General features: G+C 42.0%; 1 protein-coding gene across 10 annotated transcripts in view; it reads left to right on the top strand.

Moving 5' to 3' along the window:
- The window catches only part of KDM2B (lysine demethylase 2B), a 125,931-nt gene that overhangs the window by 69,036 nt on the left and 40,456 nt on the right, over window positions 1-16,439 (top strand). For all 10 annotated transcript variants that reach the window (XM_056329215.1, XM_056329246.1, XM_056329230.1 and 7 more), the window contains 2 exons: window positions 7,379-7,833; window positions 15,883-15,969. In XM_056329215.1, the coding sequence (XP_056185190.1) occupies window positions 7,379-7,833; window positions 15,883-15,969 (542 nt within the window). The remainder of the gene's footprint in view (window positions 1-7,378; window positions 7,834-15,882; window positions 15,970-16,439) is intronic.

Below are 16,439 nucleotides of genomic sequence, written 5' to 3'. Positions count from 1 at the left end.
AGCAGAGACAAATAGATGTGCCTGAAGCAGGAAGGTGTTACCTTGGCACTGATATGAGCTTTACATCAGTGTGTGAGGATTCCAGTTGTTTTGCTGAACCGTCCTCTGTTTTCCCCCCTTTAATGGGACAAGACAGCAGGCCATGTTACCTCCCTGCTTTTAAGCGCAGAATGGCTGAAAGTAGCACAAGCACCAGCTAAATCTGAACATGTTAAGTTGGAGGAGGAGCAAGGTCTGTGCCTCCTGCTCCCTGAGTTGGCACTTGGAGTGAACCTGGCATGGTTGGAACTGCCCTGGGTTCTGGACAGAGCAGGGAAATGATCACCTACTAGCATAATTTTAGTAGAAGGGATTGAAGAAGTTATGGGCAGGTGTCACTCTCCAGTGAGTTTTACTGACCAAGAGTAACTCGAGGAAGCTAATTGTGTAGTGAGGCCAGGGAAATTTTTTGGAGTCACTGGGAATTTGGGTGCTTCACATTTTGTGTCTCTTCTTAGCTCTGTGAGACCCTGATCAGAAGGGTTAGTTAAGCAGGAACTCTGTGTGGAGGAATTTTTCTCATTATGTAAGATTGTCCTAGAGGAAAGGACAAGTTAGCCCTTTGGATCAACTCTTTGTAAAGCAGTGACAACATTCTGATAACTAGAAAATAAGGAACAACCTCCTGTTGTCTGAACCACTGGCATGAAAGAGGCTTGTTCTGTGGGCAGGGTGGGGGTGCCCAGATTGCTGAGGTGTGGTTTTGGAACAAATTAGGTGTGGAGAGTGGATGGTTCAGGATATTGAGATGGGACTTTTTCCCGCTAAATCACCAGTGTGAATTCCCGCCCAACTCAGTCATTACTGATAATGGTTTGGTGATCCCCACAAAATGTGCCTCAGTCCAATTACTAGCTGAGAGATAGTCACATCATATAGAAGCACACTGGGAACATAGATGTCCGTTGTCTAAAGGGAAGAGGATTGTTTTGCATGCCCAAAGAGTGCCAGCTACAAAGGCATCAGGAAAAGGAGCCTAGCTGTTTGGAAAGTGGTTTGGTGGTGACATGGTCAGGGTCTTGTCTCCTGTGGTGGCTTCAGTTGCTGGCCTAGTGGAAAGTGAATATGAAACTGCTTTGCTGTTGTTTGGGCATGGTCTTAAGTTCTTTCCAAATTACTGTGAGAAACATGCTGCTTTCAGAAGACTATTCTGTTTCATGGACTCTAGATGTTGTGCAGCTGCCCTGTGAGCTGAATCAGTTCAGTGATCTGACTGAAAATTAACCCTATGGAAAAATGAATATATTTGTTATCGGTAGGATTGAGCTGATCTGACTTGCAGCCCTACTGCATGGCTGCGGGTGCCAAGTTGAGGTAGGTGCTGGGAGTGTCTGGCTGGGCAGATCTGGAGCTGTTGTAACTATCTTGAATGGCTTGGTACTTTCAGCTTACCAAAGTGATATCTACTGACAGTGTGTAGTTCATCCACCTGCCTGCTATCTCTTGACTTCAGAGTATTAGCATGTTGATAAAATCTCTGACACTGACATGCAGGGCCTTTCTCTCCAGGAGAAACAGATGTATACTTTTTTTTTTTTTTGTCAGAAACTTGCTTTTTATTTCTTGGCAGAATCTTAACCTTAAAATAATTATTTAGCTGGAGATTGTGGTTCAGAAGCCAAGATCTACTGTATCTACTGGATCTTTCACTTTGGCATTTGCTAAGTTCAAAGGAGTAAAGGTACATTATTTCCCTTTACAAAGCTGTTCTGCTTTGTTCTGCATAATACTGTTTCAAATACTTCCTCGTCTTTTCTTTTAACTGGTCTTAGCGTCCAGCCTCTTGACTCACATCTCTACAAAATGTAATCCTTGAATTACACTTGTTTGTTCTGCGTTGTCCATATTTTAATATCATTCACCTGATGTGGGATAGGATATCCAAATGAGGGCAGTGTTTCAAAACCCCACCATTTTGTTTTTAAGCTTTTCTTCAGAACTGCTAAGGTCCTTAAATTGTCTCATCCTTAGAGACTTCTCTATCTGGAAGCAATTTCTTGATTTCCCATGAGTGTCCCTTGACATAGTAATTTCCCATTATTCTCCTTAAAGAGTAATGAAACAAAGTACTTAACTTCTCTGCAGACCCCTCAATACATTTGTTTTCTGTCCTTGATTTAAGAAAAAAATTCTTCATATCCTTGTATTCGTTTTCAGAAATTTATCTTGAATAATCTTCATATTTTTGTAAAATAATCTCTTTGATGTGATTTGTTCTAAAAGTTTACTTTCCTTTTGGGTGCTAGGATTTGCTATTTTTCATCCTTGAGTTGTGTGGCTTTCTTGCATGCCTTCTAAGACAGTGGTCTTACTGGCTCTCAGAAGCAGAGAAGCCACAATTGATTATTAGCCAAGGAGGACATCACCAGAGAGAGCACAGGACACTGCTTGTGGTCTCTGGGTTTCACAAGGTGGTAGTTCTCACAGGATTAGTAGAGATTCTGTTCTGTGCAAAACAGGGAGATGACTGTGGTGATCTAGAACATCTTTGGAGAACACAGAAAGCGGAGTTCATCAGCAATTGTGTTTTTAAGGATGTCTTTAGACTTCTCATTAGTCTCTAGACTACCATGTTTTGATTACATAGTATTTATTTGCTTTTATGTGAAGGTCGCTAGATTCAGAGTACATTGCCTACTCATGAAAATGTATTGCTGTGGTTGTGTTGCGATACCTCTGTCCCAATAGTTGTATGCTAGTATAGCAGCTTACGTTGTTCTTTGTATTTCTGTTTTCTAAGTAGCTCAAGTAACAGAACTTCACCCACCTCAGTGTAGGCAAGACTAAAACCTTGAGTCTTCCCGCTACCTAAATAAAAATGTCTGCACTTCTAAATGAGTTGGAAGATGATGACCGTGGCTTCCTTTCCCATTCTTCACGCCCAGAATGAGTTTTCAGGCAGTTGCCTCCTAGTTAGTGTGTAAGACTGTTCTTTCTCAGATCTCTTCTGCAGAAGGGCAAACACTCAGGGGAATGATGACATGACAGTAATCACAGGCTGCTGTAAAAGCACACAAGCTCTCTTTCTTCCCACCCGCACCCACCCCCCCGCGCCTTTCCTTGTCCCTCTCAACTGTGACATTTGTCCTGCCAGCTGAAATCAGAAAGGGATCCTATTTGGGTTTCCTACTAGATTTGAACATGCATGGTTTTGGGATGGATGTGTCTTCATTATTTTCACTCTTATCATGAATGAGTCTGTACTGGATGTTTTCAACCACAGTTGACCTTCAGTGAGATATGTATCTTGAGAGTGAGCTGACAAAGAGTAATTGGGAGAAGATACTGGGCTATCAGAAATACGCTTTCTCTGTAGCCTGCAGCTTTTTAAGATTCCCTTTGCTAAAATTTTAACAGGATGGCTCTAACTGGTATGTTAAGCCTGATGGGTGAAGAAGATACATGCCCTCTGGCATGGTGAAGGAGCCATGTATCCCCGTCTCTGCCCCCCTCCCCCCCCCCACTTCTTCTCAGGGGACAGATAGATGTGCTTATGATAGACAGACACTAGACTGTACGGAGTGATTTCTGTGTGGGGTGCTCTGTGCAATGATACAATTCCAGTATGCTCAGGTTTTTTGCTGCTAATAAAAATGACATTGCTGTCTTTAGCAGACCAATAGCAATTGCTACTGCCAAGTTACAGTGTCAGGGTTTGGAGCTGGGAATGGCAAATAGATATTACATGCTGGACTGTTCAAAAGAGTTTAGAAAGATTTCATAATTATACCTCGCCCCCTTCCCTTTCTTTTAAGTTCTGTAATACAGCAACTTTGTTTTCGGCAAGGAAAGAAGCTGTGTATAATTATCCTTCTTGTACAAGTGGCTAACTGTGGGGAGAGTTAAGCGATTTACCCAGAACCACAGGGAACTGCTATAGAAAAAAGGATATTTCTAGCTTTGTCCTGTGGTCAAGCCTGTGCTGCTGCTCCTTTTCATGGAGTTACATCACTGACTGGTTTGATTGAGCTGGTTTTATTTGCTTTGAGATGGAGACAGGGTTGAAGGTGTTTTTTCACTAATTCATTCATATGGGAGCCCAGACTGGATAACCACTCTGAAACTGGAGTTGTAACCTGGTGTTGGCTGGTGCATTGACTCGGAAGAAGAAACCACAGTTGCACTTAGCAGGAGCTCTTTTCCATGGAGAGACTTTATAAACCAAAGACATCAAAAGTCAGTGGAACCCTGGTAACACAGTGCTTAAAATGCACTTCTTGACAAAGTACATGCAGGTTACGTTTATGAGGGCCTCAACTCACCGCATAGTAACTCTGTCAGATACTGTTTTCATTAAAATGAATAAATAAAAATCATGAGAAGTTGCATTACAACAAACACTTGAAAACACAAAATTGAACCTTCCTCACCTTGAAGTTGCACTTCCATTATTGATTCTCTTGGCCGCTTTTTTTTTTTTTAATTAGCAGCAGTAGCATACAGTTTTTTGAAAGCAGTCTGCTCTTAATCTGATGGTGCAACAGTACTGTAATCCCCTAGTGCTCCAGAACAGACTGATACACTTGAGCTTAACGGCAAGCCCTGTCCCCAAAGGTAAAGTTAAGCAAGGCATCCTGTAACTGCCAGGCTTGCAGAGAACAGGCCACAGGGCACTTGTTTTGTGATGGTTCATTTTGAGGTTAGATTTGGATTGGGTTTTGTCTGTCCATACCCAGGTGTAGCTGGCACAGCAGGGTCTTTCTTGTGCAGACAGCTGGTGGTAGGGAGGAGGTGGCAGCTGGCAGAACAGAGTTGCTGGCCTCCCATGTGCTTGTTTCTGATGGGAATAGGCCCCCACTATGCTGTGGTGTTCCACTGCTCTCTTGCCTTTTGTTTCTGTAGGTTAGAGCAAGAGACAAAAAGTGGAGATCTCTCTGGAAGGCTGTTTTCTCTTGGCACCACCAGAGTGTTACTTGGAGTAAATAATTCACACCTCCATAATGTGGTATCTCTCTTTTTCTTTAGGCCTTATCTACGCTTGTGATTTGCCCCAGTTACAGCCATTAGTTCCTGTTCAGCAGAGTCACAGCATAGGAAGACAGAAACATAATTTTCTTCATGTGGATTTATACCAATTTCTGTTAATGGTGCTGTCCTGGCAGCTTAGGGATGTGTACCTTCTTGTTTTATCACTGGCATCTTCTCCCATCTGGGTCAGGCTTTTATGCTTCAGTCAGTGTAACATAGCTCATCCAGACAGTGTGGCTTAGAGAAGGGGCTCTAGCCCTGGATCCAAGAGCCTGGATTCTGATTCCTGGTTTTTCCCTAGATGGGTGTGTGACATCGAGCAAATCATGCTTTCTCCCAAGCATCTGTTTCCTCGGCTGTAAAATGGGAGAATGACATAAGCTGATTATATAGCCCTTTGAGGTGGGTAAGTGTGCTAGCTACTGTGGACAAAGGAAAAAAACAGTATTAAAGAAAAACTGGATAACCTGGTGGTTTTTAAATGTTCTGGTTAAGATATTTTCTAATCCTGTTTGTTTTTCTAAGAGAAGTATGGGGGTGTATTAGCACAGACCAGAGAGGAGGAGCTGCTTTGGAGCGTTGCATGCCACCACCTCGGCACACAAAATAAACTGCGCTCTACTTCTTCACGGTGAAGCTTCTTTGGAGGGGTGCAGGGAGGAGGTTACCCTGCGCTGTGGCTGGAGCTGGATTTGTCTGTGACCAGCCTTGCTGGTAGCTGGTACTTTTTGTGACTGCCATCTTTTCACAGGCATTTCAGCTTAAATGTGTCTTTAAGGAGTAATTTTATGGCCATTTTGGTTCTGAGGAAGAATGCAAATATGGCTGAAGGAGTAGGCTGGACAGACATACTTTGTTTTTTGCAGACACTACAGCAACAGCACACTTGCCCTGAGAAGTATAAAGTGGCCAAGTGGTATCTCTTGGACACTTAACACGCAGAGGTGCATGCGGCCTTACAGAGGTTTTATTTGAAACTGCAAAGCTAAGCAGCTAGACAAGCTGCCCTCAGACAGTTACTCTGCCACTGCCTGTTGCATCTTTGTTACCTAGCTAAAAAGTAATATGTATATTTTACAAGAAGATGGTATAAGACGATGCAAGAGACAAGGAGCTTCACTGTGATAAGGGTGAATTTGCCAGCTTGGAACTGGGTTTCACCATTTGTTTTGAACCACGCTGTTAAACAACCGGATGCTGAGCTTTTTCGCTAATGTCCGTTTAATCCTTCCTTAAGCATGATTCACATTGTCCTAATCCAAAGCTACTGCACTGCAAGCATGAAAGCTGTGAAAGGAACTTTTCATTAATTGTTCACCCGCTTTTTCTGTATGACTTCTGTTTCCTTCGCAAAGTGTTTTTGTTTGCAGCTTGATCTCATACCCGTTTCAGCCAGTATTAAAATTCACATTGACTGAACCGGGTGTTGCCAGCGTTAACCGTATTTTCCACAGACATTCCTGCTGTTGCTAGCCTGCTTTCAATCTTGTTCACTTAGTAAAGGAAATTGTGTCTAATAAATAAGAAAAGATGTGTGCTTTAGGGAACCTTGGCCACTAGTATTCTTACATTACTTTCACTGCTTGATTGCATGGAGTTGGGTAACAGGGTTTTTAGGGAGAAACTTAATATAAAACTAAGATTAGTAGTCCTTCAGACTCAGAAACTTGCCTTTAAGTTTTCCTGAGGAGTACCTAGAATGTATTAGGGATGGCATTAAGAAAAACAGTATCATGTAACTCTGTGGCAGTCCCTGCATTTCTCAGTGTGTTTAGGCTTCTTGTCTATAAAATAAGCATAATAGTAATCCACTGTCTAAGGAGAGCAATGAGATTCATGCAGTAACAAGTGGGGGTTCCTGTTTTCCCAACACTGCTTGCAAAGAGGAAAAGTATTAAGAAGTTGATTTTATGCTGTGCAGAATTTCTGGAAGAATGATGATGTACAGCATTTTAATGTGCTTTCTCCCATCATTTTTCCCCTCTTCTTTCTGCGCTAACTCTCCTCTTAAAGCTGTAGGGCTGCTGAATCTGGTCTCTTTTGGATTTGTGGGAAAATTAATTGTGTGTGACTTAAGAGCTCTGCCTACTCTTAATTGAAGGCATAGAGGACTGAAGCTTTGAAGAAAGCATAATTTTTCCCTAAATGTTTCCCAGTCATTTGAACGAGTAGATGTTAATGAAAACCAGTGTTATAACAAACAAACAACCCCCCCAAATTAAAAATCAGCTGAATAAAGCCCATTCCTGTCATTTACTCACTAGGCATTATCCAGTGCGCTTTTAAATAGGCAGCATGTAGCCCCAGTGGTAGAGAGATGTTTAAGAGTTACATTGGGTAAAACTTTCGCATTCTTTTTTCTAACTTTCAGATGCAAAAAGAAAACGCAGCACAGACAGCTATTCCTCAGATTCGTGGTTAGACATGGATGAAGAATCTTGTGATGCCCATATCCAGGAGGAGAAGGATGACAGCTTGGATAAGAACTCCAAATCCTTGGTGGATGGCTCCTCCTCACCCAACAGCACACACTCAGAAGGGAAAGAAGGTGCAGGAAGAAAACAAAAAGCCACAGTAATGAGGTACCTAAAAAGAACTTTGTCAAATGAGTCGGATGACAGTGTAAAATCAACGACCCCCACGGACTATCCCAAAACACCAACGGGGTCTCCAGCTACGGAAGTTTCAACCAAATGGACTCACCTCACGGAATTTGAACTGAAGGGTTTAAAAGCCCTGGTGGAAAAGCTTGAATCTCTCCCAGAGAACAAGAAGTGTGTTCCAGAAGGCATTGAAGATCCGCAGGCTCTCCTAGAGGACATGAAGGTGGGTGTGATAGCTTGTTGATCCACACAAACTGTATTCTGTGGGCACAGAAGACAGCAGGAAATCATAAAGCAAAGCTCTGCAGCAGAGGGATGGCAGCTTGTGTGTAGTGACCAGTTCATATCAGCCTGGTATGCCACAGAGAGGGAGATTATGCCTCTAACAAAAGCCATGTCTGCTCTGAGGAGGTGGCTGTTTGCAGTCTGATTTAATTGATGCAATCCTATCTGACTGTAGCAGTAGTGGCCAAAAGTTTAAATCCTCTCATAGTTCCGCACCTGTTATGTCCTAGTGTAAATATTGTGCCTCAAAAAGTCTGTTTATAGTCTTAATCTGCCCTTTTTGTGGTCTAGTGTCTTTCTGGAGTATACCTTATTAAGTGACACAAACAAAATGTAAATACTTGATTGTAATTTAGAAGATGTATTGTCTGATGTTTTCAGTTGGTTTTTTTTTTTTTTTCTTTCACCTTCTTCATTTTCCTTTCCTCCATTGCCCTCTATAGGTTGATAATTATTCTCCGCTGGTACAATACACTGTTTTTGGAGATGGTGTGAGGAGTGAACATTCAGTAGTGACAGAAGTTCTCTTTATATGTTTAGTATACTGGAAGTGGTACCCCATCTGACTTGGGGATAAATTCCTCCTGAAGACCAGTATGACCTTGTTGCTTCTAGTTTCAGCCCTGCCTCTGATCTGTAGTATCCCTTTCGACTACTGGCTTAGCTCTTCTGTGTCTTGTTTTCACATTGTATAAACCAGGCATATTAATTATTTTGTTTAACAAAGCTGAGAGCAGCATACTCTTGCAATTTTGCTGGAATTTTTCAAACAAGGCTAAAATTGTCACCCCGTCCTCCATGTCCGGTACTATGGCAATTTGGCCTGATTTGGAACTGTGAGTACTGATTCATGGTCTTGTGTTTGGACTACTGGTTTTGTGCTGTTTCTGTGTACAGTGTGATTCTTCAGCTACATATGCTCTTTACACAAGAGCTGTGTAAGCAACAGTCTGAGGGGAAAAATACATGTTTATATGGTAAAAGGGGAGCCTTTATTTTTTAGGGTAAGTAGTGTAACAGCTGCTTAGAAAAGGCTTCAAAGCCAGTTAAAGAAGTCTGAACATATGCAGTGCGCAGTGGAACCATATTCCACAATCTTGGAGCCTGGAAGTGTGATACACGGCACTCATTTTGGTAAACCACAAGAGCTCAGAAAGTCTCTTCTTGCAAAATCAGCCACTCTGTATATGAAAGTGGACGCATATGCCCAAAGTTGTGGCTGTAGATTCACTGGCTTGCTTTGTGATCAGTTGTCTTCTAATCAGAAATCAAAATGAAGCTTCAAGACCAGGAGTTGAATTTGTGGTAAAGAAGAAGGAATGGTAGCATTACTTTTCCAAGCTTGATGCACAGACCAGTTGTCACTTAGAAATAAAATAGCCCTTCTTCAAATGCCAGAAAGGGGTGCAATGCATAATAAACAGTGCAGATGTTTAGAATATGATCGTGCATGCTCTTTTGATGACATACTCCAGTGCACCGTGAGACATCTTAGTAGAACGTGGCAAGATACCATATGTGAATCTGGTTTAAAGCACCGTGTAGGAGTATGTTTTTATATTCCTCTCCAGAGCAGTGGATTCACTAACTACAGAGATGGAGAACTGCAAACAGACATTTAAGAAAAAGGCACAAGCCATGCCCTTTTCAGTGATACTGTGCTTTAATTGGTATTAGTGGGCATCTGCCAGTTTATTTTGTGCATCTTGCAGAGTTGCAGTCTTGATGTTCCGTCTCCCTTGATAACTGCCTGCCTCCAGACTTTCTTTCCTTGCCAGCACACACTGTAACCATCAAGATGTAGCCCAACATCTGGATATTTATGGTTCCCTGCTGGTTAAAGACCCCATGACCACATCTAAACATCATGCATGCTACAGAATTGTTTTCTCTGGAATCACCTCTGTATGTTTGGTGAGCCTGTGACTGATTAGTCAGAGCAAGACCTTCTAAAAGGTTTCCTTTTCTTGAACAATGTCTAAAGAACTGTTAAAGAACTTTCTTGCCCATCCTTTTTACAATATTGACCTACATATAAGGCGGCTCTTAATTTTCAGAGAATGGGAGTCAATGCGACTAGTAAATTAAAGCCCATATAATCTGCTTCCTCCATAACTCTCCCTATGGTTGCATAATCTGCTTGCTGGGTGCTCTGAAGGAATTGGGACAGTTAGGGGGAGTTGTACTTGTATGAATTGTTGCTTGAGTACGTTTCCTCTCAACTCAGGGGTGGAGTCAAGGACTCGCAGCACAGGCCTTCCCTTCTTTGCTCATCAGCACGTTGTCTGAGGCAGCCACTGACAAGGTGTGTCCCATTCCCATCTAGGTCTGGAACCCTGGATGCAACAACCCATTACTCCTTTCTGCTGCTGTGTTCGTTGACATGGTAGAGAACGGTGCAGTGGAGCAAAAGCATCTCTTTGTAACCAATGTGATATCAAAGCATAAAGTTTGTTTTATTCAGTTTATTTGACTTACAAAAAAAATCAAAAGCAAGTATATCAGTGTATGTTTAGGGCTTCTACCTTCAAAGGACAGAGCATGCTGATGGAAAAGCTGCCAAGTGGCTGATTTCAGCCCCTTGAGCACACATCTAGTGTAATGGTCCTTGCAGGATTCCTGTATTGGTGTGCAGAATGCGGCTATTCAGTATTTTGTTCCATCCTTTCTCTTTAGTGTGTGTTAGGTACACCATACTGTTCAGACCCACAGCTGAACACTGTGATACAAGTGTTCCCTTGGGGATCCCAGTGATACCACTACCGTAGGCGTGTGCTTCATAAGTGGTAATTGATGAGCTGTTATCATCTCTGGTGCACCAGTAGGGAACTAGAGTGTGAAGAGATTAAGATAAAAGTGACCATAATTCTGGATACTGGTTTTGCATGCCGCAGGTGTGATTTTCAAAGAAGCTAGCATTATTTAAGAACAATAGGCACAAAAGGTAGTTTTAATGGTATTGAAACTGTAATTGCTTATCATTTCTGCAGAACCAAAGTTCTGATCTTTAGCATCTAGATCCCAAGCCAGACATGAGGAAGAGTAGGAATATACAATTAATGACTGCCTGTGGAAACTTGATTTAACAAGATTTGCCCTGTGTCACACAGAGACATAATGGCAGAGGAAGAAATACAGTCAGTTTTTCTGGAATGGTGTTTATCAACTTGACCAGTAAATCATATTTCCTCTTACTTTGCTACTACTATTTCAACTTATACAGAAAATATGTGGGGATTTTGCTGATGACAGTAGCAATAGAGTGAGCAGTAGCCTGGCAGCTTTACTTTACCCTGATGAATATCCAGAGCACCAGTCATCTGTGTGACTGAATGGAGGCAGAAATCCTGCAGAAGAAGCTCTGGCAACTCATACATATGTGCTGTGACTGTATTCTGCTGTGTTCACAAGGTTTATTTCATGGGCAGCCTGACTTTTGGGCATGTGATGTATTAATAATGCATCCTATTAAAAGTACCTTTTAGTGCACTCATTTGAGGGTTATTTTTAACAAAAGCATAGCAAGAACATGCTCTGACAGAAAGTCTGAAAGCTCTTACTCTGCTTGGAAAGTCTTAAACAGGTTTCTTCCTGAAGAAAATAAATCTGTCTTTATTGTAGCAGTTTTATTCCTTAATGAAATATACTCAGGAACTTTTCTGTATGACATTCAAGTCCGTCTTTGTGCTTCAATAAGATAATGTTTTTGGAAAACAGGATATGGGTCATTAAACTGGAGAAAGGAAATGGTTTTATTCAGTGATGTGAAGTTTCACAGAGCAAATCAGGGTAACTCGCAAGGAATCCATGCTTTCCCATCTGAGCAAGAATACAGTAAAGGATGGGTGACTGGATTACTGCTCTTAGTGGTAAACACAACTACAGCTATATACAGCTATTTAATGTCAAGTAGGTGAGACTCTTTGAAGTAATTTATTTTCCTTATGAGAAGGGAGACTAAGAACTAAACTAAGCCTGTGTAAATTCCTTACATGTCATCTAAGCTTCCTAACTAACTGCGACTATCTAGTGGGGACACAGCAATCCAGAAGTGCCAAGCTAATGCCTCTGCAGATTGAGAACCCATTTATCATCATGATCGATGGAGTGCAGCAGCACAAGGGAGGCTTATTTGCAGAGCATAACACAGGCCTCACTTGGGGAGCGGGTCAGTTCTTCCCTCAGCTCAAACAAGGAATTAAATTCTTGTCAGCTGCAGCTCTGCTGTATGGGCAGTGTATCACATGAGACCTGTGTTCACCACCAAAGAAGCTTCTACTGACAGCAGCGTTCACTCCAGAGCAGATGGCATCTGTACAATCAGCCGAGGAGATGCAATAGTCTCTGTATCCAAATGTCTGCGGATGGGCTCTGTGTGAGCTGTATGTGCAGCAAACGTGGGGGGAAATTGTTATACAGTAAACATACCCTCCCTGAGAGTGCTCAGCTGACCCAGGTTGCGGAAGGACAGCGGGCTTGGCAGTGTAGGTATTGGCAGGGTCAGCAGCCAGAAGACACTGCAGCCATTGCCCTCACATCCTTGCTCTTGGTGTTACTGTCAGAGGCACATGCAGCCTGCAGCCATACCTTGTTTTCCATATATACATGCCCTGAGATGAAATACGAAACAGTGCAACAACTCCGGCTCCCAGTTTAAAAATTAATTAGCGGATGAACTGTTAGAGAAGTAACTACACTGATGAGGAAGAGGCAGAGGAAAAAAAATCACTGAGAGGTAATTTAACTTAGATAGTGGCCTTGGGGTTTGGAAGAGTCTCATCCTGTAGCTTCTCCACTTCATGTTTATCTATTATAAATAGTATGTCAGTCTATTAAAGATGCAATTGGGATGGACTTGTGCATGAAGAAGAGCATAGAGGTAACCATCTTACTCCTTGGTGTAGTTTGCACCCCACATCACAGGGCAGGTAAAGCTGAGCAGACCTTTGATTGTGACAGTCTGCATCCCACATTAAACACTCTGCCACTGATAGTTGTCTGTGTGCAGTCTCTGATTTCAGCACACAACGTTTCTGTTGTGTTACCAGCAGGATGGTAATTCCTTTGCTGCTGTTGGAGAAGAGGGTTCTGAGATCTGCCTGCTAATAAATGCCACAGATTTTCCCCACTTCAAAGCAAAAATGCTGCTCTTCTTCAGAAGGGTCTGTGGAAGTCCATTAGGGCAAAAGAAACTCAGTTTGAAGAACAGAGTTTGTCAAATATCCGCAACTCCTTGGCAGCAGGAGAAAATTCTTGTGCAAGACAGATGATATCTACTGAAATATGTTCTTTCTTTTTCTTGCCAAAAGATCTTACCCCCTTCTCATTCTGATGAGAGGAAAAAAAACTCCCTCTGCTGAATGTGTTCAGGGGAGTCATTCCTTGCTGTGCTTTTGAAATTAATGGCTAAGCTGAATTCTTATATACTTAATCAGTTTCTTTCCTCCATGCCTGCTGTTGTCACCACAGCCTTCAAGTGTAATGAATTGGGCAGCCTTGTGCAGGATGAGCATCACGTTGTCTAACTACAGCCCCATGTTTTTTCTTTATCTTCTTTTTTTTAAGCAGGTGAACAAAAAGTCTGCCTCCTCCAGCTTGTTGTGCACTGACACTTGACCCTACAGTCACCACAGCTGTGGCTTGGTTATGGTTCTGCTGCTGAGATACCCATTGTTTTCAGCTGGCTAAGATGATAAACTGCCATAGTATTAAATCTCTTCTTGGATAATATTTTCACATGATATATATGATAACAGGAAACCTTCGTTATCTTGCCAGGTTTTTGGAATATACTCCTCTTTCTATTGAACTTGGAGTCTCTGACAATCATTAGTGGAAATGTTAAGGTTTTCTGTCTTACAAGATTTCAAACCTTGGAATAGCAAAGTAAAGAGGGATTAACTTGTTCGTTGTTTGTATGGTTCTCAAGCTGCTGCCTTGTTCTGGAGAATCTTGGGTTTGCTATGAGAATACAAAAGACCTCTCCATTTTTAGGAATGAAAACTAACTTTCAGAATGTGGTCACAGTTCAGTTAATGCAGTGATCATCCTTTCAAGATAAAAAGGAAATGTGAAAAGAGGCGCTCACTTAGCCTTAGCTCAGCCAAGAGTTAATTTGCTAATGACTAGTCCGTATGTAAAAGTTGTTAGCTGTTACACTCAAAGAGAGTATATGGCTGGAGATATGCTACAGACTCTCCATCACAGTCAGGTTGGGGCAAGCTGTGTTTTATTCCTCACCAGCCAGGCTGTGCCTATGCAAGCTCCTGAGTGCAGCCACAGTGCTGGGCTGACAAAACCAGGCTTGTACTGGTATTGCTTTTTTTTTTTTGGTTGTTGGTGCTGCTTTTGGACTAACCAGTATCAAGAAACAACCTTCCTGGTATGATTGTTTCTGAAAGAAGCAGCACTGTGCTGGTGCGATAGTGTCTGTTAGTAAAGCTTGTCTCATTTAAGCACAGGCTGGGGAATTGGGCTGAATCCAGCAGGTTGCCTGAGCTCCAGGGAGGGAAAGCCAGCCCCAGGGACACTCATCCAAACCCTAGTTGAGTCGCTAGTCTGCCTGCTCAGGCTCTTGGGGCATAGAACATGCCATCGTACTCTGGGCTTTAGTTGGGTGATTACAGATGAATTCCAGCTGCGCTTCCTATTAAAACAATTACCGTATTTTAAGCTCTTTTTGTATAGTGTGTGAAATTTTTAATTATTAAAGCTCTACACTGGAGACTGACAGAGCCTGGTGCACGTTGTTGTCTAATTAAGCTTTTTTTCAAGAAGTCTGTATACTAGGGAGCAACACCATTGAACTTCATTGTCTGGGGTTATCTCCTAAATTCTGTCAGGATGTAATTTCCAACCTGCAGTTCTTGTTCGGTTTTTTTGGAGCATTTTTTCCCCCTTTAACCTGTTAGTGCTTATTTGGGCTTTGGTTTTCAGCAGCATAGCAGAATCCTCCTTCCGACTCGTTTTTGTTTTCATTTGTTGTCTTTTTCAGCTACCTGAACTCCAAATGAAGGGCTTGTAGCTACGTTAGCAAGTACATAGAGAGTCATGGGGAGCAAGCACAGACTATTCCCAACTGCACAACTGAGTACACTTAAAAAGGATTCTTCCCCACCTCTGTGTTGAGTTTATATGGTCATGGGAGTGATTCACAGTGGTAGGAGCTGTGTAAGCCAGTGCAACCCACTCATGAAATTTCTAGGACAGTGCATCAAAGCAAAAGGATTTGGTGGGGGTGGAAGGGAGGGGAGACCAATCTTTTTTCTTTAATGCTGTAGTGTCAAGAGTCAGATCCTTTCCTAGTGAATACTCAGCAACCTGAACACCTTACCCAATCACATAAAGTGAACTAGATTACAACAGCTCTGCGCTGCCCATCAGTGTGGAAGGAACGTCAGTGGAAATGACGGTGCTCTTGAATTGCCATGTGCAAAAAGAGGAAAGGTTACAGTGCACACTTCTGTATCTTGACTTACCTGACTGTTCAGGCATCTGAGGATTGCTCTGAACTACACACTTGGTGCCCTGTGACTGCAGAAATAATGGTGGCAGAGCCTAGATGCTTCTCAGACCTTCTGTAGACTTGATGAAGAGAGGAGGTGTTAACTGTGGTGCGTGGTGGGGTCGTTTGGGATTTAGTGAGCTGCAGTTTAAAGGGAGAGGTGATATTAGTATTAGACTGATACCAGTGGAAAAACACCAGTCTTTTGGACACACCATTTTTAAAGAAGTTGTAATATTTGAGGTGATTTGTGGCTGATTTTGCTGTCTGTTTTGCAAGAAAATTTACAACTTTGATCTTAATGACAGGTGCAACAGTTTCAGTGTGAATTGGAAGTTTGGAAGCAAAAGTAACTTGCAGAGATGTAACAAGTCAGCAGAGATCTTGTCACTCTCATCAGAGTGGAGTATTGTCTTCTCTGAGACTGCGCTCTGGTTGGAGAACTGTTTCTCTGATTAATAAAGGCCTTTTCATTTGCAACAGAACATACTGAAGGAGCACGCTGATGATGACCAAAATCTTGCCATTTCGGGTGTCCCTGTGGTCAGCTGGCCTAAGAAGACCACAAAGGTAATGAGACATAATTACTTACTAATCATTGTTGCTAGGTCTTGGTGTGTGTTTATCTATAATCTGGCAAAGTGCTGTATATGGTACTTTGGCAGCTGCTAGCATTTTTAACATGAAATGTTATTTTTAATGGTTTTATGATTAGGTCTTGAAGCAGCACTTAAAAGTGCCTCAGCAGGGAGAAATTGTTAAGAGTTTCCGTTTAAAAATAATTTGTTTGGGCCTTACTTATCAGTGTAAAACTTTAGTATGTCTTGATCATTTATTAGTCATGGTAAAATCTAAAAATATTGATGCAACGTTTTGTGTAAAATTAAATGATGTGTAAATCCTACAAACTGGTCACTTAGTAAGCACTCTCATTTGGGTGAGAGGATGTTTTTTCTCTTATACCATGAGATCTTCTGAATTGTCTCTGTAAGTGTACTGCTTTAACTTTGGAGGGTTGTTTTCTGTCCCTGCATCTTCAT

The sequence above is a fragment of the Falco biarmicus genome, chromosome 1, assembly GCF_023638135.1.
Source record: "Falco biarmicus isolate bFalBia1 chromosome 1, bFalBia1.pri, whole genome shotgun sequence".
Lineage (NCBI taxonomy): Eukaryota > Metazoa > Chordata > Aves > Falconiformes > Falconidae > Falco > Falco biarmicus.
This window is presented reverse-complemented; position numbering and strand designations above follow the sequence as displayed.